General features: G+C 37.8%; 2 protein-coding genes and 1 long non-coding RNA gene across 4 annotated transcripts; 2 read left to right on the forward strand and 1 right to left on the reverse strand.

The window, feature by feature from the left end:
- Window positions 1–138: 138 nt before the first annotated feature.
- Window positions 139–13,097, forward strand: phc1 (polyhomeotic homolog 1). The gene is made up of 15 exons (XM_077216401.1): window positions 139–368; window positions 861–1,010; window positions 1,144–1,254; window positions 2,536–2,613; window positions 5,488–5,631; window positions 5,795–5,953; window positions 6,587–6,671; window positions 7,682–8,622; window positions 8,706–8,844; window positions 9,526–9,695; window positions 9,855–9,927; window positions 10,046–10,133; window positions 10,281–10,452; window positions 10,931–11,162; window positions 11,261–13,097. The coding sequence occupies exons 2-15, from the start codon at window positions 891–893 to the stop codon at window positions 11,410–11,412; spliced, it is 2,664 nt and encodes an 887-aa protein (XP_077072516.1). The 5' UTR covers window positions 139–368; window positions 861–890; the 3' UTR covers window positions 11,413–13,097.
- On the reverse strand, window positions 13,089–20,223 carry styk1b (serine/threonine/tyrosine kinase 1b). Its single transcript, XM_077216413.1, has 10 exons — window positions 19,689–20,223; window positions 18,146–18,204; window positions 17,826–17,999; window positions 17,144–17,476; window positions 16,869–17,050; window positions 15,860–15,940; window positions 15,463–15,671; window positions 15,328–15,368; window positions 14,440–14,536; window positions 13,089–14,306 (listed from the first exon to the last, which is right to left on the reverse strand). Exons 2-10 carry the CDS (start codon window positions 18,201–18,203, stop codon window positions 14,111–14,113), a joined length of 1,371 nt encoding a protein of 456 aa, XP_077072528.1. The 5' UTR covers window position 18,204; window positions 19,689–20,223; the 3' UTR covers window positions 13,089–14,110.
- On the forward strand, window positions 17,823–21,300 carry LOC143723700 (uncharacterized). 2 transcript variants are annotated; one of them, XR_013197165.1, is made up of 3 exons: window positions 17,823–17,963; window positions 18,131–18,234; window positions 21,163–21,300. It is a non-coding gene; the product is annotated as an uncharacterized LOC143723700 (long non-coding RNA). The 2 variants fall into 2 exon arrangements; XR_013197166.1 differs by having other exon boundaries at window positions 21,117–21,238.
- Window positions 21,301–21,896: the final 596 nt, after the last annotated feature.

Below are 21,896 nucleotides of genomic sequence, written 5' to 3' on the forward strand. Positions count from 1 at the left end.
ATGCATGGATGGATGGATGGATATGTACAGATAGATAGAAAGATAGATGGATGGGCACACAGAAAGACAGACAAGACTTTTATTATGTAATAATAAGACACCGCTTCAGACTTCTATCTGGTACGTCATTTTTGGCGCCGGAAAAAGAATAGTAAACAGTACGGGGGGCGGGGAGGTGTTTCATCGCTTTTTTTGAGCCTCATCACAATCACCGTTGTTTGAAGAATTCCAACAATACTTAAAAAGCAAAAAAATAAACACCTACTGGAACTATATTACGTCGATTACAGGCACTGTGGACTCAACGTTTCCAGGTGGTTATTTCCATTACGAGAGGGGGAAGCAAAAACGCTGCCGATCGCAGATAGGTAAGATTATGTCTGTTTGGCACTTTAGGAGTCGCCAGTCCGCCAACATTTTTGCAGCTGCAGTTGAGATACTGGGAGTGGACATGGTGTTTATTTTCACCCTATGCATTGCTTCTGCTCATACACATATTAAAATAAATGATTGTGCATGGTGTTATTTTGTCTAGTAAGCTCTGCAACTTGCTGATACGTAAATATTGCATAGAAACCTCGATCACCCGCAGATGACAGATAACTAAAACATCTACTTATTCGTTTTTACTGTTATGCATGTTAAAACTTACTTAATTGATATCGGTGCATTATTTTAAAGATATTCTACTCATGATTTTAAAAGACTTAGGGGCTCTTACAAGTTAACAAGTGTCTGTGCGAAAGTGTTCAAACGACTTTTATTCGTTTCAATTAACATTTTATGAAGTGGATTAAGCATAAAATCCCGTTCTAAATTGTTTATTTGTGCATATTTTTCTCTGGTATTCTATTACAAAGTTTGATTGACTGGTCGTCCATCCAGTGAGCATGGAGGCAGGAGAAGACCAGACCAACTCCAGCTCAGCCAATAGCAGTGCAGCATCAGGGGGAAACTCCCGCCCCCCTCAGATAGCTCAAATGTCTCTCTATGAAAGGCAAGCTGTGCAGGTGGGTCACAAAGCAACAGCGAACTAGACTAACAGCCAAATTAATTTATTCACCTCAGTGCCTCGGCTTGACTTTGAATGTCTTGATTATTGGGAAATGTAGTTGTCTGTAGTACTCTTAAATATGTTTCCAGGCTCTGCAGGCACTACAGAGGCAGCCCAATGCAGCTCAGTACTTCCAGCAGCTGATGCTGCAGCAGCAGATCAATAACGCTCAACTGCACAACCTGGCTGCTGTGCAACAGGTATGGCTAATTCAGTCAATCATGTCATGCAAAATCCACAAAAAATCATTTTAGTTCACCAGGGAAGAAAAAATGTATTCGAGATATTTGCCCTGATGGATGGTGAAAAACAACCAAATTATGCAAATTATCTTTTAAAAAAATCCACCAGCTTGTAAAATTAGTCTGTAGGACTAAAGTCTCAGCCCTAGTGTTTCACTAGAGAATTCATCATCTTTACCTGGTTGGATAAATTAAGTTTGGTGTCAGTATTTTATTTATTTATTTATTTGAAAGAAATTAATATTTTTTTACAGCAAGGTTGCATTAAATTGATCAAAAGTAATAGTAAATAAATGTATAATGTTACAAAAGATTTCTATTAAAAAAATTGCTGTTCTTTTTAACTTTCTATTCATCAAAGAATACTGGATATATGCTGATAATAATTATTAAAAAATATATTTTTTTAACCTTTGAGTCTGGACCAATGGAGGAATATCATGGAGGAAATATGTGCAATGGAAAAAATGACCCATGACCTGAGACTGGAAGCACATAAATGTAAAATATGATGGTGGAAATGGACTTGTTATGTAACTCACTCAAATGTATGAATCAAATGGGCCTGTGTTTGTAGTACCCTACTAGTTTTTTATTTTTTTATTTTTTTATTGTGAAATTTAAGAAATGCAAAAAAAAAATTTTTTTTTTTTTTTTTGAGCACCACATCAGCATATTAGAATGATTTCTGAAGGATCATGTGACACTGAGGACTGGGGTAATGCCGCCACAGGAATAAATCACATTTCAAAATGTATTAAAAACAGAAAACTGTTAAATTGTAATAATATTTCACAATATTACGTTTTTTGCTTTTTTGAATGGAATAAATTCAACCTTGGTGACTTCTTTCAAAAGCATTAAAAAATCTTACCAACCCCAAACTTTTGAATGGTAGTATAGATAATCTTGTTTATATAAGCATTGTTTTAGCAACATATGTAATTATTTTACATGTAACATTGTAGTTGTATGATTTACCTAAATTATTGCAAAAAAACTAATAATCATTTTATTATTTATTTTCATTAATGTTATTTGATTTATGATTACCATTATTATTATTATTATTATTAACATTTCATTGAAAAAATATTCTTTCGTTTAGGTTCTTAAATGTGTTTGTAGATTGATGTAATTAATTTCAGATCTAAAAATGCACCACCCTTTAAAGATTTGATTCTACTTGTAGTGTCGTTCTGCAAATGTTGTTTAGAGGTTTCCTTTTGATATTTTCAGGCAACTCTTGCAGCCAGTCGTCAGTCCAGCTCTCCCAGTAACAGCGTCTCTCAAGCTACAAGCACAGCACAATGCACAGTGAGTCTCTGGTTTTAAATCTATTAAATAATTGTTGCAAATCAAGTCAAAACACTTTTATTTTTATAGCGCTTTATACAATATAGAAAGTTTCAAAGCAGCTTTACAGTGATCAACAAGAAAATGATTCAGTGATGCAAACGGAGTTCAATTAATCTGTAAAGCAGCTTTAAAAAGAAAATAAGTCTCATTGCTCTGCTGAAGTCAGTTTAGTGTTGATTTATTTCCGTATTGAAGATCATTAATTATTGCAAAAGACCAATAATTATTGCTCTGCAAAAATCAGTGATGTCATTATTCAGCTCAGTTCAGTTCTCATGCAATAGTGTTAGTACAGTCAGATCAATAATATTGTTGCATATTAAGTGTCCCCAACTAGGCAAGCCAGAGGTGACCGTGGCAAGGAACCCAAACTCCATGTCAACAGGTGACAAAATGGAGAAAAAACCCTTAGGAGAAACCAGGCTCAGTCAGGGTCCAAGGGCCTCATTTATAACCGTTGCGTACACACAAAACAGGCCCTGAAAGAGGCGTACGCCACAAGTTGTGATTTATAAAAACAAACTTGACGGGAAAATTTGCGCACCTGCACGCAAACTCTGACCCATGCGTACAAACGTTTTGGTAGATGGAGCAATTTGGCGACACCGATGGTGAGCTGGAGTTACATGTCTTTTTGGTCACTTTTAGACAGAAAATCTAAAAAAATTATACATATACAGAAAGATAATACAAATAAAATTTTACTCACCAAGCCTATCACATGAAGCAAACATCCATCCCTTCTTAAAAGCGCGTTGGGCCGTTTAGTGGAACTGACTCATATATAGCCTCTAACACATCTAAAACCGTAAATCTTAATTATAAGTCCTAATCATAAATACAGTTCATGTTCACAATAACAGTTTAAATAAATAATAAAATAATGAATTAAACTATGTTTTACTTCTGTTGTAAATATTTAGATTAAATATGCCATTCTGATTAATGTAGTTAAACACTTAAATTACATGAAATCATTACTGAAAAGTTACAACATTTTTATAGGCTATTCAATAAATAGAAATATTTGTTGTGGATGCAATGCTTTCGAACACTTTTCCTCTTGCATCCTGTGTTTTAATGTTTTAACTACAGAGATAATTGCTTATCATGATAATAGCAGATTGTCTGAGAAAATAGTTTCGTGCAAATAATGCACAACAAGGTCTATCTGTTTCCATTAAAAACATAAATCAATTAAAAATACTCTTTGGCCAGTGGAAGAGATTGAGAAAAACTTTCTCCGAAATGTATTTTACTCAAAAACAGGGCAAGGATAGGCTACTAAATGATCAACTAATGTGACATCACATCCGCATTTCATATTTTCCTAATTGTACTATTGTACAAGACTATTGTACCTAAACATGTTATCACGTGGATGAATAATCATATGCAAATGTTATGCAGATGAGGATATGCATAGTAAAACTAGGCGTTGTAAGCTCCATATATGGTTGTTTCGGGGAGGAGACGCATATGCGCACAATCTTCCGCTGACTGGGATTTATAAAGTGAATTCTGCCCAGGTTCCGTCGTACGCACGGTTTTATAAGTCTGAATATTTTTTTGCATTAGCCATTTTTGGCTTTCTGGCGCACGTACACTTTAAGTAAGGATCCTACGCACAGTTTTATAAATGAGGCCCCAGCTCTCCTCTGTCCAATGAATGAACATGATGTGGTTTAATCACAAGTCAGTAAGCAAATTGTGGATTGGTATCATAAATATGTATGTATGAGTATCATAACTAACTATGCTCAGTTTCTGATTCTCTGTTTGTGCTCTTAGCCCTTGTGCATCAATTAAAAAAAAGTTACACACAGGACAAAAATGTCCTGTCAAAAAACTGTCATAAAAATTTGAAGCTTGGGAGCACAGACTTAAGTTTGGCATTTTAAAGAAGACCCTTGTCAGATTATTGCTGAAGTAAAAAAATGAATAAGTAAATCCAGTTTCTGAAAAGTTAAGTTTCTGAAAATTATTTATGAACATTATTTTTTATATAAAAGATATATTTTATGTATCAAGTTGAACTCTAAAACAGCTAGAAAATCAAAGCCATAAAGCTCAATAAGTTGTGTTCCAAATTTGAGGTTGATATCTCCAAAAAATTAGCTTTGGTAAGATTTTGTTTGGGCGCAGTAACAGATTTTCTCCATTGGGTGCCAGCAAAACTCCACCGGTGCACACAGTGATTGGATTTATTATTTGCAGGTCAGTTTTTCTGTCTCAATATTACAAACACAAACATGCACACACACATATTTTTTTTATAACACACATACCAACCGCACTCAGACATCCATACCAACACACCCACACAATTATCGTTGCATAATTTACCCAATTTGCTCTATAATATGCAGAAGCCGAAAACAGGAATAAAGCAAGTTTTTGCTCTATAGGCCAAACTTGAAAAAATGGCACCAGCATCTGGTAAAAAATCGTAAAAATTAAAATTTTGAAGCCTTGCCAACAGAATGTAGGCAATGTTTATAGTTAAATGGCCCTGGGATTGAAAATTGCAGTTTTAATGGGTTTCAATGGGGACATTTTTGTCCAAAAGGCGCTGAGAGGAACTATTTTTTGTACCTAGTGCAAAATAGATTTTTTTAAAGGGAATGGGGCTGAAATAGTAAAATTCCAATAAAAATACACACCTGTGCCAACATTCATGCAGTTAGGATTAACAAAGGCAAAGTGATCCAAAAACAAAACTGAAAAGACAAAAATGTCCATAAGGATGCACAAGGGTTTATGCTTTTGTTGATCATTTTGGAATGTTTTATTAAATAAGTAAAAGCTGATCTGTGGTGTGCTTTTTTTTAGGTGAACTTAAGTACCACTTCTGGTGGAGGGACCATGTCAAACCCCCGTCCGATAGGACCTGCCACCTTGGCAACATCAACAGCCCTTAGCCAGTCAGTTTTGTTAGGTGGAAACTCTGGTGGACAGGGTCAGATGTACCTGAGAGTAAGTGCCTTGTCATAGTACTTAAATCCAGACATAACATATGTTTTTACAACTTGTCATAACTACAGTATGAAACTGTTCACCTGGTGAACTTTAATATAATACTTATCCAAGCTCGCTCTTTTCTTAAGGGTGTGATTTAACTGTTTTTTCCACCACACAGGTAAACCGCTCTCTCAAGACACCTCTCGCCCCTCAGCTCATTTTCATGCCTGGCGGTACAGCGACAGCTGCTGTAGCAACGGTTGCCCAACAGCAAACCCAGCAGCAGCAACAGGAAACGAGTCCTACATCCTCAAGTAACCAGTCAGACAATGATCAGGTGTGTATGACATTTGGCCTTCTGAGTGATTTTTGTCTCTACTCTTACACTGTCGTATAAATCCTATTTCCTAAACATCTTCACCATGCAACAAGACATTCTTTAGGTCGCTTGGTTTTTGTGTATTTCATTTGTAATCAATTTAAAACGCTATACTTTGTGTTATATTGCCTTGGCTACCTACAACGACTGAGGGAATAATGGCAAATTTGACATCTTTCTCTCTACTCACTGCTGTAGTCAATCTCTCTATATTTTCTCCCTCTTTGGAAATCACAGATTTTTTTCTTTTTCTTCAGGAGCAAAGGGAAATACAAAAATGGTATTTGCTCCTGTTAACGGCTATAGAAGTTTACCCAACTGTGGCAACATCCGCTTCTCAGAACCCCGGAAATGTGAAAAGCGTCCATTAAACCTCAAAGATATTCTTACTGGCTGTAATTCTGTTTTACAGAATTTCACTGTAAAATTTCACTGTTTTTAAAAAGACAAATTACTTGTCGGTGGAAACCTGTCATATCATGCGCGGTTGGACCTTAGTGTTGAGATCATTGTTCATTGTGATGTTGGTCCCTTTCACATTTTTCATTGTTTTGCCTCTTGCATTATTTCTTTTTTCTCTCCCATTTTTAGGTACAGAACTTGGCAATGCGCTGCGTGTCCACTCCAAGGGTGGCTACTGTGAAGACCGAGTTTGCAGACAGGAAGGAGACGAGTGGTGAGGAATAAAATTAAGATATTATAGGCCTCAACAGGTTGTTTCTGCTTGCCCAGTTGAGCCAGTAGTTCAGATTTTCGCTTGCCCTGCCCCAACGCAAAAAATATAAATGTATTCTAATTTCAAATGTTTAATCTTATCATGTATTATTTATTATTCACATATATCTATCCATGACATTTTTATTTATTCCATGACAGAATTTTTTTTTTTTTTACTGTTTTTACTGTAATTTTGATTACATAAATTCAGTCTTGATGAGCAAAACATTTCAGATTGGCTTGTAATTTTCAACCTATTCTTAATGATACTACCAAGGCTATTACAATACTTCATGTCAGCCAGCTAGATAATTTAGCTTATCTGACAGAATATTGCATAATATTTAAAGCTGCAGTCGCCAAGATTTTTTTGATCATATTCACTGAAACCGACACTATGCTCCGACAGAACAACATAAATCAGCCTGTTTTAGAAAAAAACCCGCACTTCTACCTCCACCTAGAGCCTGTTATTTGTTATGCAAAAATCCACTGCTCCCGGTTCTCCTGGTCCAATCAGCGCAGGGCTGTGTGAGATCTAACAATCACAGTTCGTGAGCATGATGGCGGAGAGAAAATCTATCAATTTCTATCTATGGGTAGATTAGCCAGGACAGCCTACCTCCAAGTACTCCATGGTGTTGATCGATGCTGAAGAGACGGGTGCGTTCACAGAAAATCTGGTGCACACGCACTGACGAGCACGAACTCTATGGGTGGGTGCTCGTGGTTGTGGGGGAGGGGCATGAGAGTTGTAAACAGTAAAAAAAATTGCTAAGTCCCCTCAATCTACCAGACTTGCCGACTGCAGCTTTAAATATGGACAATTATTGACTATTCATTTTCAAATATTGCTTATTGTTAAACATTTCCTTTTAAATTCCTAGATGTATGCGTCTGCTGTAGTCATTTCCAAATGCACTGACTATGAATTGAACTGTAGTTTCTCTATCTTTCTATGACTTTAAGGTTCATATCCACTTAACCAGCAGCCTCAGACTCAGCAGCAGTTTGGTCAGTTAGCACAGCAGATCCAAGCGCAGACTCAACCGCTCGCCAACACCAAACTGCAAAACTACTCCAACACCACCAATCCCAATATGTCTGGCCTCACTGTGAAGGGCTCTAACCAATCCGCTGTCACCCCACAGCAAGCAGGAGGTTCCTCCAACCCTCCGTCCTCCTCGTCTTCCCCCTCACTCCCTCTCTCCCAGCTCCTTCTTTCTCAATCTGGCTTGTGCCAAGCTCGTGGAGTACCAGCTGCTGCGGCCACCGTAACCCACATCCTGGTGCCCACATCCAATGTTCCCACATCTTCTCAAGGCTATCCGATGGGCACGGTGGCAACCAAATCCAACATGACTGCCCAGACGTTAGTGGTGCAGCCACTCCAGCAGACAGGGGTGAATCTGAGCTCGGAAAAACTGGGTCATGGAACAGGGCATGTGCCCATTCAACCCAAAACGGCTCAGGGGCATAGGCTGCCAGTGCAGATGCCCCCTCGTCACCCACCGCCCATTCTCCCAGCACCACCAAACAATGGCCAGGCAACGGGGGGTCATCACCCTCCCCACATCCCAGTTCAGCTGGTTGGCGCAAGGCAGAGCACACTAGGAAACTCCCAGGCATTAGCAGTGGCCCAGGCTCGGACTTGTTGCGCCCAGCAGGATGCCACAGCTGTTATACCCGTCAATAACTCCGGTAGCAATGTTGTTACTATGATGACTCCTGTGGAAACGGGTGGAGCCGGCATGTGCCTTAAAACAGCCCAAAGTGCCCTCCCAATGTCTCAGATGCAGACCAATCAGTGCGCAGCGTTGAGTCATGGCAATTCTGCATCTGTCACACACTCGATGGATGGACAGAATAACTCTGGAGACTCTGTGTTCGTTCAGTCTGGACCAGTTCAGGTTAGTAGATAATAATAGGTGAACTGTATTTCCTCATGATGTGTTTATACTGTGACACTTGTGTGATCTTCCTTCTCTCAAAGACAAAACCTGTGATTGGTCCATTAAAAAGGAAATCAGAATCTGATTTACCCAATGAGATGTCAACCGAGACCATCAATGCAAGTCTGTTAATGCAAGACTCCGCCCCTCCTCTTTCACCAGCTCCTTCACTAGATACAGGTAAGCCATAGGCAAGGGATGGTATGCCTGAGACACAGTGTTTCATACAAAATGCTGTTTTTGTAGTGCCCCAAAATGTTTTTTTTTAAAACACTTTAATTCGGGAAAAACAAATTAAATTGATTATAAGTAAAAGTAAAGCCTTTTTTTATCACAAAAGAAATTCTTCTTCAAATAAATGCTGTTATTTTGAACTTTCTATTCATCAACAAATTCTGAAAAAAATGTATCGCGTTTTCCACAAAAATAGAAGACCAGCACAACTGTTGTTGGTCACATTTTTATGGCTAAAGGATTAATTCATACTTTTATAAAATGTATTTTTAAATAGCATAAACAATTTTTTTTTTCATGTTATCAAATGCACAACCAGCCTGTCATGATTACAGATGCACATAATATCGGTTCCATATTGGTTATAATCCATTTTTTATTAATCTTAATGGACGACACTGGATATTTAATTGCTCATACTCAATCCCCCCTTGTTTTACCTTTGCCATCATTTAACAACACTCACTTAAAGTTAATCTTTGAAAATACTAATAGCTTATATATATATATATATATTACAATTTATTATCTGTATGAATAGCAGTATTTACTCTTCCCATCTGTCTTTTTATTAATATTTTTGCTTTTCTGAACTATCTGTTTCTCCCTGTCTATTTTCTGATTTAGCCCCAGAGATGGCATTCTCTTCTCCTCCTACTCTCTCTCTTTCTCTCCCTCTTCCTCGTGTTGGAGGACAGGGCGATCGAGCACCTGTCCCACAGGCTGTGGTCAAACCTCAGGTTCTCACTCACCTCATTGAGGGCTTTGTTATCCAGGAGGGAGCCGAACCTTTCCCTGTAAGTCTTTCTGCTTAATACGAATCTAGTGATTCATGCAAAGGCAAAATGTGTTTTGCCACTGTAGAAAGATAATCAAGTATTAAAACATTCATTAATTTATGGACCAATGGTCTGAGAGGAATAGAACATGCATGAAATTTTCCTGCTTATTGACAGGTGACTGGGCCAGTGAAAGAACTTCCTGTGGCTGTTCCACCCATACTACACCGAGAGAACATCCGTTCTGATAGTGAGTGGTCGTGTGTTTCAAACAAAGCTTTGTGGAAAAACGGTTTAAGTTGTTTAGACATATTATTTATATTTTCTCTCTCTGTCTCTTACACATTGTGTCTATATATTGTTTACAGAGTTAAAGTGTGAATACTGTCAAAGGTTTGCACCAGCCAACCAGTTCAGACGATCCAAGCGCTTCTGTTCCAAAACCTGTGCCAAGAGGTCAGACCAAAATCATCCCCATATCATTGATAGATTCTTAAAAAGTTTTTAATTCAACAAAATTATATAGAAAAAATGTAACTAACTATGAATAACCTGATTGAGTGTGTATTGTTTTATCACTGACTTCTGAACCTTTTGATTCAGGTACAATGTCAGCTGCAGTAACCACTACCGTGTTAGTAGGGGACTTGAGGGTGCTGAACGGCCACCAGGGAGCCCTGTAGTGCAGGATGTTATTGCTAGGCGCAGGGGTCCTCGCAGGAGCAGCTCTGAGATAGCCTGTGCTAAAATATCAGGCAGGCATCTTCCAGTAAAGGTGAGATGATAGACATTGCAGTTTCGGGTCTGTACGATGTTTTTTTTAAAGAATTTAATACTTTTATTCAGCAAGGATGCATTGAATTGACCAATAGTTACAGTAAAGACATTTAAAATGTTTCAAAAATAATAAATACTGTTCCTTTGAACTTTCTGTTCTTTAAAGAATCCTGAAAGAAAATTCAGTTTTGCTATCATGGGAATAAACTTCAATTTTAAATGTTATATATTAAAATAGAGAAGAAAAATGTAAATAATATGTCAAAATATTATTGTTTTACTGCATTTTTGATAAAGTAAATGCGTGAGAATAGAGCATGAGACTTGTTTCAATGTAAAATCCTACTGATCCCAAAGTTAACCTAAGGGCAACTGAAATTAAACATGTATGGTTTTACAGCTTCTAGGTTTTAAATAAGTTTATTTTTTGAAATTTCAAAACAAAGTAAATAAATATGCCTTTTTCTCTTTCGCAGTGTCGTTCAGAATCTAGTCGTTCTGAGGACATCTCCAGCTGTGAGGAAGAAGAAGACTTCTTCTCACTCTCTCCCAGCTCGTCCTTCTCGTGCCCGAGACCAACCCACTGTGGCCCTCAGTTGGATGACACGGCACCAAGTGGCCTCCCAGTGGACGAGAACCACTTCTTATCTGGCAACCCTGCTCGCTGGAGTGTGGATGAAGTGTGTCAGTTCATTTCTTCTCTTCAAGGTTAGTATTCTGATGCCAAACGTGAGGCCTGCTTTGTGTTTAACTGTATATTTACGAATTTTTTTAATGTACTCCTCCATTGTGACAACTCTTGTCAGGTTGTGAGGACTTGGCATCCCAGTTCCTGTCCCAGGAGATTGATGGGCAGGCGCTGTTGCTTCTCAAAGAAGAGCATCTCATGTCCACTATGAACATCAAACTCGGTCCTGCTCTCAAAATCTGCGCGTCTATCAACAGCCTGAGGGATTGAGCGAGGGTTGGAGAGAGAGATGAGTTGCAGGATTAGAGCTTTATACTTCCGTCACCAGCCTGAGAAACTGAAACTGATGGGGATGAAAAGACTTTTGATTTGACCTAAAGTTTAATCAAAACAACAGGGAAAAGAACGGGAGAGAATGTCATCTGAAGGGTAAAATAATAAGTGATGCCTTATTAAAGGGATCGTTTAACCACAAATGAAAATCTTGTCATCATTTACTCTCCCTCATGTTGTTCCAAACCTGTATGATTTTTTTGTTGTCTTTTTTAAGCACAAACCAAGATATTTTTAAAAATTGTGGGTAACCAGACAGTTACCAAGAGTTACCAGGTGGCCATTGACTTCCATAGTAATTTTTTGTTCGTACTTACTATGGAAGTTGATTACCAACTCTTTGATTACCAACATTCTTTAAAATATTTTGTGTTCAACAGAAGAAATAAACTCATACAGGTTTGGAACAACTTGAGGGTCAGTAAATGATGAAAGAATTTTCATTTTGGGGAGGCCTATCCCTTTAAAAGCAAATTATTTACCTTAGTATTTTTGTTTAGAAGTAAAAGCCTGCATTATTAATGGTATTGTTTTCAATGATGGCTAGATTGTACCTGACTAATTCTCACTTTAATTTGTCCTGTTTTCAAACACTTCGAGAAAGAATATTGGAAGTGATCCTAAAGGAAAAATAGCACAAATATGATCATGTGTAATCTTTAAATGACTAAATCGATTTGTTTGGAGATGATAAACAAAATCTCAGTCCTGGGTTTTTGGGTTTGTTTGAATGGGCATGGGAGTCTTGCGTCTGTTTTCTTGCTGTCACTGTAAATGTGTTGTCTTAAAGTCAGTATGTTTGTGTACTTTTGTGATTGTTAGTTTTTTTTATACATTTGTAATCAAAGTATGACTGATGATGACATTAGAGACAGTAATCAATGTTATTCCTATAGTGTTTTTGACTATCAGAGTCAAAGACGTGAATAAGTTGCCTTTCTAAAAATAACAGTATGTTGCCTCTTGACAGCTGCATCTTTTTCTGGGCCTCCCACCCGAGCATCATTTCACTATTTTTCTTTGGAAAATTGTTATTTTCGGTTGATCAGCACTTGACTAGGGGACTGTCGGTTGTCTTTGTGTGCTATTTTGGAAGTTAATACAAATATGATTGCTAAATAACTTGTCTATATGTGGCTCCTGCAGTCACTATGGCATCATAAATAGTCGTTTCAGCCATTAGTGATCTCATACAGCAGCTTTCTGTGTCCATGGGTCAGAGGCTGTGAGAGATGAAAAATCTGGAGCTATGTTCTTACACAGTATTACTGAATGGAAGTAGGTTTTATTTCTTTTTTTAAATAACAGACTGAAGGAGTGCTTGGATAACTGATCCTGGAACAACATATTGTTTATTTTCTCTTTTTTTTACTACAGTAGATGATTGTAGGAAATCTTTCATTTGTATTAAAAATTGCACCATTATTTTTGGTTACAGTTTACCAGCTTCATAGACAAGTATTAGTAGCTTTACCTGAGAGCCTTGCAGCACATGAGAGCAAGTGTGAGTGTGTATGAGAGAGAGAGAGAGAGAGCCTGAGAAAGCTGTGTGCTGGTGCTCTTAACATGGCTGAGTTTCTTTGAATGCATTAATATGAATAAAGAAGGTGCTGTGACATTCACATCTCAAGTCTTTATTTCCTGTTTGGCTGTTTCCCCTGTCTGTTCCAAATGTATTGACAGCTTTGTTCATGTATAATACACATTTTCTGTTTTGTTTTTAAAGTATTTTTCTAAAATTTTTAATCAATATTGTGTAAGAACAATACTTGGGTTCAATTTCTGAATTTGCTATAATTAAAGAAATATCTTTAAATGTATGTATAATGTCAATTTGTGTATATAGTGACTTTTCAATGGCTTATTTCTGCAGGTTACAATCGTTATGCCAGTAGGTGGAAACGAGTGACCAGAAGTGAGTCAAATATTGACCATTCACTCAACCGATTCGTTGAAATAACGGATTCATTCAATGCAGCAAGAACCGCCATGCGCGTCGATTCCGCATTGTCTTCGTTTGGAAGTATTTTCGTTGGCAGTATTATATCTAAAAAGTAAGTTACTCAATATTCAATTCTATTTATTGAACTGTTCTATTAAAGCAATATCACACTCTCGATGTTGGTTTGAATAAGCATGACTTATTTGGAACAATCTTGCTCGTGTGATGCTTTAAAAAATAGTCACTTTCCAGTGACTTCCAGAACTATTTATTTATTATGATACAGTAGTAAATGTGCAAATGAACTTGCCACGTGTCTTTAAACAAGGCTGCTTCATTAAACTGGCTCTGGACTGTCCTGGATCTCAATTTTGCTTGATGGATCAGACCCATAGCAGTTCTAGCTTTCCACATCATCAGCAGGTTCAAATATCTTACTGTACAATAAAATAGTCATTTGATAAATAAAATCAGAACATTTTAGCAACATTAAAGAAAGTAGGTTTTATATTTGAAAGCATTCGTTTAAATTAACATTTCATTCTTTACTTTTTTTAACGTCAGTATGGCTGGTCGACAGTCAATTCACTCTTTAGGAATCACTGGAGATGCATAGTGTTGGTTAACTTAGTGTACATCACAAACGAAATAGAGTTTCTATGCTATGTATTTGTATGTGGAGCCATCTGGAGTTTAGAAAACTGTGTAGTTGTTGGATTCTCCATATCCCGCGTCCTTCAGATACTGTTCAAGATTGATTGGCTCAGGCACACGGAGAATACTGCTGTCATTGGCACTCTTCTCTCCAGATTGGAGTTTATGCCTGACCTCAGCCAATGATGGGCGGTCCTGCTCCTTCCAATGACCGCAGGTTTTGATAATTGAGTAACTGGAGAAAAACAGTAGCAAATTTATATTTTGAATGTACACAACAAGCACTGTATGAACAGTAAATTAGAATACAATAGAAACAAATTATACAATAATTTTTATAAAACAAATGTTTCTAAAGTTGCATTTACAGTGAGTTGGAACAGTTATTTGGTTTCTTCAGTGTTTTGGCTCTCTGATGATACTGTAGAAGTTCCTTTGCAGGGATTTCAGCAAAAGGGACCTCACCTGAAAGTATGGAAAGAGTGTAAAAAATAGGATAAACAAAAATGTGAGAAAGAACTTAAAGGGAGATTTGATAATCATTCTATCAGTATATAGTTGACTTAAAGAGATAGTTCACCCAAAATAATAATTCTGGCATTAATTACTTACCCTCATGTCGTTCCAAATCCGTAAGACTTTCATTCATCTTCAGAACACAGATGAAGATATTTTTTTATGAAATTAGAGCTTTCTGTCCCTCCATTGACAGCTACGCAACTATCACTTTGACGCTTCGAAAAGTTCATGAAGAGATTGTAAAACTAATCCATATGAATTGAGTGGTTTAGTCTAAATTTTCTGAGAAGACATGATCGCTTTATATGATGAACAGATTGAATTTAGTCTTTTATTCACATATAAACATTTATCAACTCACTCATCAAGCATGTTCACTTGATGTGCGAGAACCAATGAGGTTAATTCTCGTTTGTTACGCAGCATGTTTGAGCTTCAGAAAGAACCAATGAAGTTTGTTCTCGTGCGTCAAACAGGTTCGGTTGTTAAGCTTCTGTTTATATTCGTTGATTGCTTTATGAACTTATTGAAGTGTAAAAGTCGTAGTTGCGTAGCTGCCAGTGGAGGTACAGAAAGCTCTCAGATTTTATTAAAATTATCTTCATTTGTCTTCTGAAGATGAACGAAAGTCTTACAGGTTTGAAACGACATGAGGGTGAGTAATTAATGAAAGAATAAACATTTTTGGGTGAATTTACCCTTTAAATCATCTAAAAAAAAACAGACTATAGACTCACCGAGAGTCACCATTTCATACAGCAGCAGCCCAAATGACCAACTGCGAAAAAGAAAAGAAAAAAGAAATACAGATATTTTAGTTGAAAACTTGAACGTTGCTTTTTCTCATGACATAAATTGTGCTTTTTACTTACACATCACTTTTTGGAGTGGCAGGTCTCTTGGCCAATAGCTCAGGAGCCTGCCACTTTTTTCTTCCAGGATCTTCACTGTGATTAGCACTTTCTAATGTCCTTGCATATAAATCATCCAAACCCCAGAGTTTTGCGGTACAAAGCCTGCTGACCAGTACACTACGAGCCTTTATGTTGCAGTGGAGAAGATCTTTGCTATGGAGAAAGTCCTACAGAGAAAGAAAAAAAGAGGTGAGAAGGTGTGTTGCCATGATGTCCAACCTTGAAACTGAGCAATAATATCAAATGACATAATGATTGGCCAAGATATTTTATTTGCTAGTGATTATATTGTTAATTCAAATGCCAAAATCCTTGAATCTTTCCCTGATAGTGGTGATAACAACTTTGTACTCACCAGTGCAGAGGACACATGTGAGGCCATGGTGAAGATCTTTCTCTCTGTCATCTGATGCATGCCGTCTGTTCCAACATTATCCTTTTTGAGACAGTGTTATTATTATTAAATAAAACTAAAACCATAATTACTTAAAAGAAAAGAAAATCTAAGAAACTTAAAAACTATAGTAATATATCAATGATACTGAAATTACTATGATTTGAGAAGATAGAAAATGACAATTATTTGTAACAAATTGTGTAGTCACTGATTAATGTACCAGTAGACCTGGTGAACACTATAACCAGTGGTTCTCAAATTGTTTTGCTTCAAATCCCCCATATATTGCCATCAAGCATAAACTACAGCCAAGACATGGAGTAAACAAGGTACCAAATGAATTTGCACCAAAAAAACATTAGGTTTATTTAGATGCACAATTTTTGAGGTCAACAACAGCATATTAAAATGTAAAAATAAATAACAATTTTAAAGCATTTTGAAACAAAAATCAATGAGCCAATTTATGGCACGCCACACATGACATGCAAAAAAAAGAAAGATATTGTGGCCATAATTGTCCCCATGACGTATCAATTTGTTCCCAAAATGTAATAAGTGAACAAGTTATTTTTACATGTTCATAATAACTTGGCCTTAAGATGTTATGCACCAGTTGAGAACCACTGCTATAAAGCCCAATTTATACTTCTGCGTCGAACTTACGCCGTAGCTACGTCATAGGCTGTGTGTAGCGCGCGTACCCTTCGGCGTACCCTGACGTGCACCTCTCCAAAAATGTAACGACGTGTCAATTCTACGCGGGCGCAAGCGCTGTGATTGGTCTGCTAGAACCCCTCCCTCGGGTTTCACATGCTCCCTCTGCATGTGTAATTGCGCGTCAACGCGGACAACGACGCAGAAGTATAAATGAAAACAAACGCGCTGTGTATAGTGTAGAGGCTCCGGCGTAGGTCCGACGCAGAAGTATAAATAAGCTTTAAAACATCCTGGTCCAACATCTCACCTGTCTACACCTCCACAGGAATCCGAGCAGATCTCTGTTCTCCATCTCTTCAATAACAGTAATGAGAGGAACCCGCAGGGATATTACTCCCAGAAGCTCCGGTAAGAAGGGATGAGGCCCTAACTGGGAAAGGAAGGCCGCAAAGCCCAAGAATGACTGACTTTCCTGGTTATTGGCTGAATCTGAATATGAGAATGAAAAAAAGAGAGAGTGAAACTGAAATTCAAGATCTCAGTCTGACTTTATGATCATGTCATAAAAAACCACTCGGGCACCTTTAAGTACACGCAGCACCACATTTCTGTTTTCCATACGAGCCCTATAGAGTGAGACGGAGCTGTCTGACTTCAGAGAGTATGATGCAGGGAGAGGAGACACCCCTTTGAAGTTCTCTGGCAGTCGCTGACGTGGAAGCTCCCTGGGCTTTGTGAAAGCTGAAGCTGCGGCCCCAAAAGAGCCTCCACCATCGATAAAGTCCACGTGTGCATTTAAGGAGGCAGGGTTATGCCTATAGGAGTCTCGAACTTGTGATGTAGGGTTGAACGTCATGTAAGATGTAGTGTCCAGTGCTATTGGCTCACCTTCCAAAGCATTCAGACCAATAGGAGCTACGCAAAAGGAGAAAGAAAGAGGGTGAGAGAGATTGTTTAGGTGGGGTGTGACGAATCTCAAGTATGAAAAAAGCAGACTAGGATTCTTATTAAAATATAAAGTCAAATGTCATGTATGTTTACTTAAATGAAAGCATTGAGTATCAAAACCATGCCACTTTGCAAACAATTCCACTGTGTAGAAAAGAGGTGTGCTGAAATGCACCATCAAATATTTTCCTACGCCCTTGCTACTACGCGTAAGCACAGTAGTTTGCATGCAGCAGTTACATTTAATCCCTGTATTATGTATATATACAAAAAACTTGCCATGTTGCTTCTTAAATATATAGTAGCAGTCACTCACCATCAATGCCTTGCAAATTTCTCTTAGTCCTGGTTGCTCGACTTGAGCGGGGTTGCAGTCGATCCACCTTCTCAGGACAGAACCTCAGTAGTAGCAGACACGCCAGCGTGACCAAGAAAGCCATCAAAAACAGCACCGGTACGATTATCACTTCCTGTTCATACACACGTATCTCTGAGGGAGCAGATCACATGTTCGCAAGGAATATCATCAGATGATAAAAAGCCAGAACGTTTGAAATTTCCGCTTACATCCTTGGTGAGACAGCTGTCTAATGTTGATGATGCCTGTGTTTTATCTGGCAGACATGATCTACTCACCACATAATGTATCTCCAGGTGTACATTCTGAATATGCAGAACTGGAAGAGGTCGCCATCCTGTGCAGAGACAGAATATGGATTTAAAAGGTTGGAGAGTTTTTTTTTTTTTTATTAGCTACCTACTTGTTCACCAAAATAGCACTGTGTTGCAGGTTGAGTTCCAAAATGCAGAGAAGATTGAAACAATATGCTGTGGGTTTTACAATTTAAAAAAATAAAGCCTCCTTAGGATCTCTTATAATGGCAGTATAAAACATTATGTTGAGTTCTGGGTCAGTGTAACATGATCAGTCTTTTTAATCATAAAAAGGCTTTTGGCAGTTGAGACGCATCGTTTCTCATCATCAGTGCTCTGAGAAGGGTTTTTCTAGAATAACCACAGAGAGAATGAGGAAAGAATAATAGAAAATACATTTCACATGTTAAATATTTACTGTTTACACAAGTGAAATATGTGTACATAATATGGTATCTTTAAGTATATTCTCAAACAGGCTACACTACACACTTGAGCTTTAAGTGGAATATGAGATGACCTCATTTGTGAATAAACAGTGAACACACCCAATGCATTTTTTTATGAAGTCAGTACAACAGTACATTTGCCATAGTTTGTGTGTGCTCATAGCTGTAATTGTCATCTTTGATGTGCTAAAAGGCGAATGTGTTCTTTCCTAGGCACATAAGTGTGACTAATTGTGTTTTAGGACTATGAAGTAAAAGGCAGCTGTTTTAGCTCTGTCTCTGACACATACACGGAACAGCTTTTTTATTTGGATTATGATGCTCAACCTGTTTGTCTGCATTTTTCATTCTCAAAGACTACACAACGACACCTCATATACATATAGAAAGTCACAAAAGCAAATTAGATATATTGTGCATGAATATCTTTACTGAGTAAGTGTATTTAAAAAGTGTATTTAAAAACTGTTCAATACTTTTATGCAGCAAGGATGCATTAAATTGATCTAAAATGACAATAAACACCTTTTTTTATTCATTAAAGAATCCTGAAACATTTATCACAGTTACCCCGAAAATATTTAGCAGCACGACTGTTTTCATCAATGATAATAATAAGAAATGTTCCTTGAGTACCAGCATATTAAAATGATTTCTGAAGGATCATGTGACACTGAAGACTGGAGAAATTATGCTAAAATTCAGCTGTGCCATCACATGATTAAATTACATGACACAATATAAATGTAAACATAAAAGTTATTTTAAATTGCAATATTTCACAATATTACTGTATTTTTTACTTAAAAAATGCAGCCTTGTTGAGACTTTTCAAAACCAGTTAAAAATTTGTACTGACGCCAAACTTTTAAACCGTAATGTTATACTCTCTATAGTGCCTTTTGTCCTTCTTTTACATAAATGATGTATGATTTGAATTCAATTGGCAATAAATACATTATCAAGTAATCTGACTGCTAATTCAACACATAACTTTGTAAACACAGGCACAAAGTCACGTCTTGCTAACCCATAAGCATCGTGGTCATTTTGTCTTCAGGTCTCCACTGCCCTACCTGCTGGTCACTGTGGTTGTAGCTGATCTTACTCCGTGATGTTCATTTTCAGATTCTCTCTATTCAGATAGTTTCCCATGATGAAAATAATATCCCATTGTTGAATACATCACCGCTGTATTCCCAATGTTATGCAGTGTAATCGGCCCCTCTTATTCGTCCCCTTCCTAGTTTCTAGCAAATTTCCTTATCGTGTACTGTAGTATCCTACTAAATCTGCTTGTGTTTGTCTATGTCACACCTTTGTTGGTTACTTAGCTCCACCCTCCTCACCTGTGCTACTTGCTGTTGTTGTTAACACCCTCCTTTACTGTGTGGGGTTACCAAAAACATTATTTACCCATCAAAGGGTAAATGCCCAGCCCTTTTCACATTTTACAGTGTATCATTTTCAGCTGTCAAACCCTGTGAATGATGAAATCCTCAGACCCTGCCTCTACTATTTTGTATTAACATAATCATCTATCAAGTTAAGCAAATGTGTCAGTTTCTTCTTCCTGCATTAAACCAATCTGAAACCTGATTTTCCAGCTCCTCGAGTTTCTCTAGGAGGGTTAGACATCAAGACACAACTTCTGACTGAGATAAAGAGGATCTACAGGTTTACCTTTCACTCAGTGTTTGTAATTTGGAACAAAAAAGGTTTGTTCAAGCATTGCATTCCATGTATGACAGCTGCTGGCTTCAAGTATGGTGGGTTTAGGCCCCATCACCTTCTTCCCTGGAAGAAGAAACAATGATTGGACAATGAACAATCTGTAATTTCAAAATCCAACTTAGAAATTCTTGGTTAAAAACATGTCACAGATGTTTTTTTTTTATGATTTATTGAGCTATGATGTAACGTAGTAGGAAAATACCGTTCGGTTCCATCATCAATCGGTTAATCAACAAGCCATAAATAATCGTGTGATCAAACAGACATGACAAAGGCAACAAATCTTTACTGACGGATAATTCAAAACGTTTTCCGTTTTTGCGATGGATAAATTTAATTTATTGGTTGTTGCGTTCAATCTTACCCAGATACATTAGTGCTATTTTCTGATTGGCTATTGTGTAGCTCAACGAACAACACCAGAGGAGACGCGCTTCGCTTGATACCTGCCGATTCTACAGTGAGAGCGGCGCGGCCAGAGTTTTGGGCGCTGCGGCATATTAAATATATTACAAATAGTTTTATAGCGTGAGAAATACAATGTGTGGCGGGAGAGCGTGACAGTCACTCATTTCGCTCAATGCGTGACACTTGACAACCCTGAATGTTATACGCTCCTCAAAGAAGGTCCCTTGTTGGAGGTAAAGCCTTTGTGTTCTCCCTGTTTTGCTGTGCTCAGGGTTTGTCCTACAATCCAAACATATGCAGGACAGTTGAAATTAAGATACTAAATTTCCCGTAGGTGTCAGTTTGTGTGTGAATGTGTGCAGGGTCCGCATTACACAGTGACCTTGTGGTTTTATCGTGTCTGGCTAGGACACGCTGTTCTCGTGATGGACTGGCCACCTGCCCGTGTGGTTTTCGTGCCTTAAGAACGAGACGCTAGGATTGGGCTCCTGGCTCCAGCATCCCCATGAGCCAACATAGGACAACTGGTGAGGAGAATGGACGGACAAAATGATCTTCAACATTAAGTAGCCTATTAATAAACACATCACCTGTTTTCTCCGAACTCGTCCTTGTCAGTCATCCACAAGTTAATCCATTTCCAGGTTATTAGCACTAAACACAGACTATGACTGGAAAGTATAGGCCTAAATTATTGCCAACTAACAAACAACTTAAGCATAACCTTCTGCACTTTACTTGTCTTGTGAGAGAACATTTTATACCCGTGCAGTGAGTGAAAGCGGGAAGCAAGGCCTGATGTGACACTTCATCTAGGCGATCAAAATTCACTCATCCATAAGGCCTACACGAAACACTTGGGCAGCTTATGTGTTTGTATTACTGGGGGGAAAACACATATAATGCTTACTGAAACCAATGTGAAATGCAGAATGAGACCCTGCTTCTAATGTTACTCGTGCAGAACGTTAGGCCCTACATTTATTATGTTACTCCAGAGTCTAAACGCTCACATAGGCTACATACAAACTCTTCACATACGTAGGGTAGAACAGGGGTAAAAGCGCACCGGTGTAAAAGGCGCTTTTGACTTTATTCTCTTTTAAACCATGAGATGGCACAAAAATTCTGCTTAGAACTTT

This window comes from Siphateles boraxobius, unplaced genomic scaffold, assembly GCF_051911475.1.
Source record: "Siphateles boraxobius isolate OS27281-9 unplaced genomic scaffold, OSU_SipBor_1 12, whole genome shotgun sequence".
Lineage (NCBI taxonomy): Eukaryota > Metazoa > Chordata > Actinopteri > Cypriniformes > Leuciscidae > Siphateles > Siphateles boraxobius.

Bases quoted from the DNA above. Each gene is read 5' to 3' on its own strand.
- phc1 (XM_077216401.1), top strand. From the start codon at position 891: ATGGAGGCAGGAGAAGACCAGACCAACTCCAGCTCAGCCAATAGCAGT. The intron at 10,134-10,280 runs GTCAGACCAAAA...CTTTTGATTCAG, and splicing joins TCCAAAACCTGTGCCAAGAG to GTACAATGTCAGCTGCAGTA. The intron at 10,453-10,930 runs GTGAGATGATAG...TCTCTTTCGCAG, and splicing joins GCAGGCATCTTCCAGTAAAG to TGTCGTTCAGAATCTAGTCG.
- styk1b (XM_077216413.1), bottom strand. From the start codon at position 18,203: ATGGCGACCTCTTCCAGTTCTGCATATTCAGAATGTACACCTGGAGAT. The intron at 18,000-18,145 runs GTGAGTAGATCA...CTGCTCCCTCAG, and splicing joins ACCTGGAGATACATTATGTG to AGATACGTGTGTATGAACAG. The intron at 15,369-15,462 runs GTAAGTAAAAAG...TCTTTTTCGCAG, and splicing joins GCCACTCCAAAAAGTGATGT to TTGGTCATTTGGGCTGCTGC.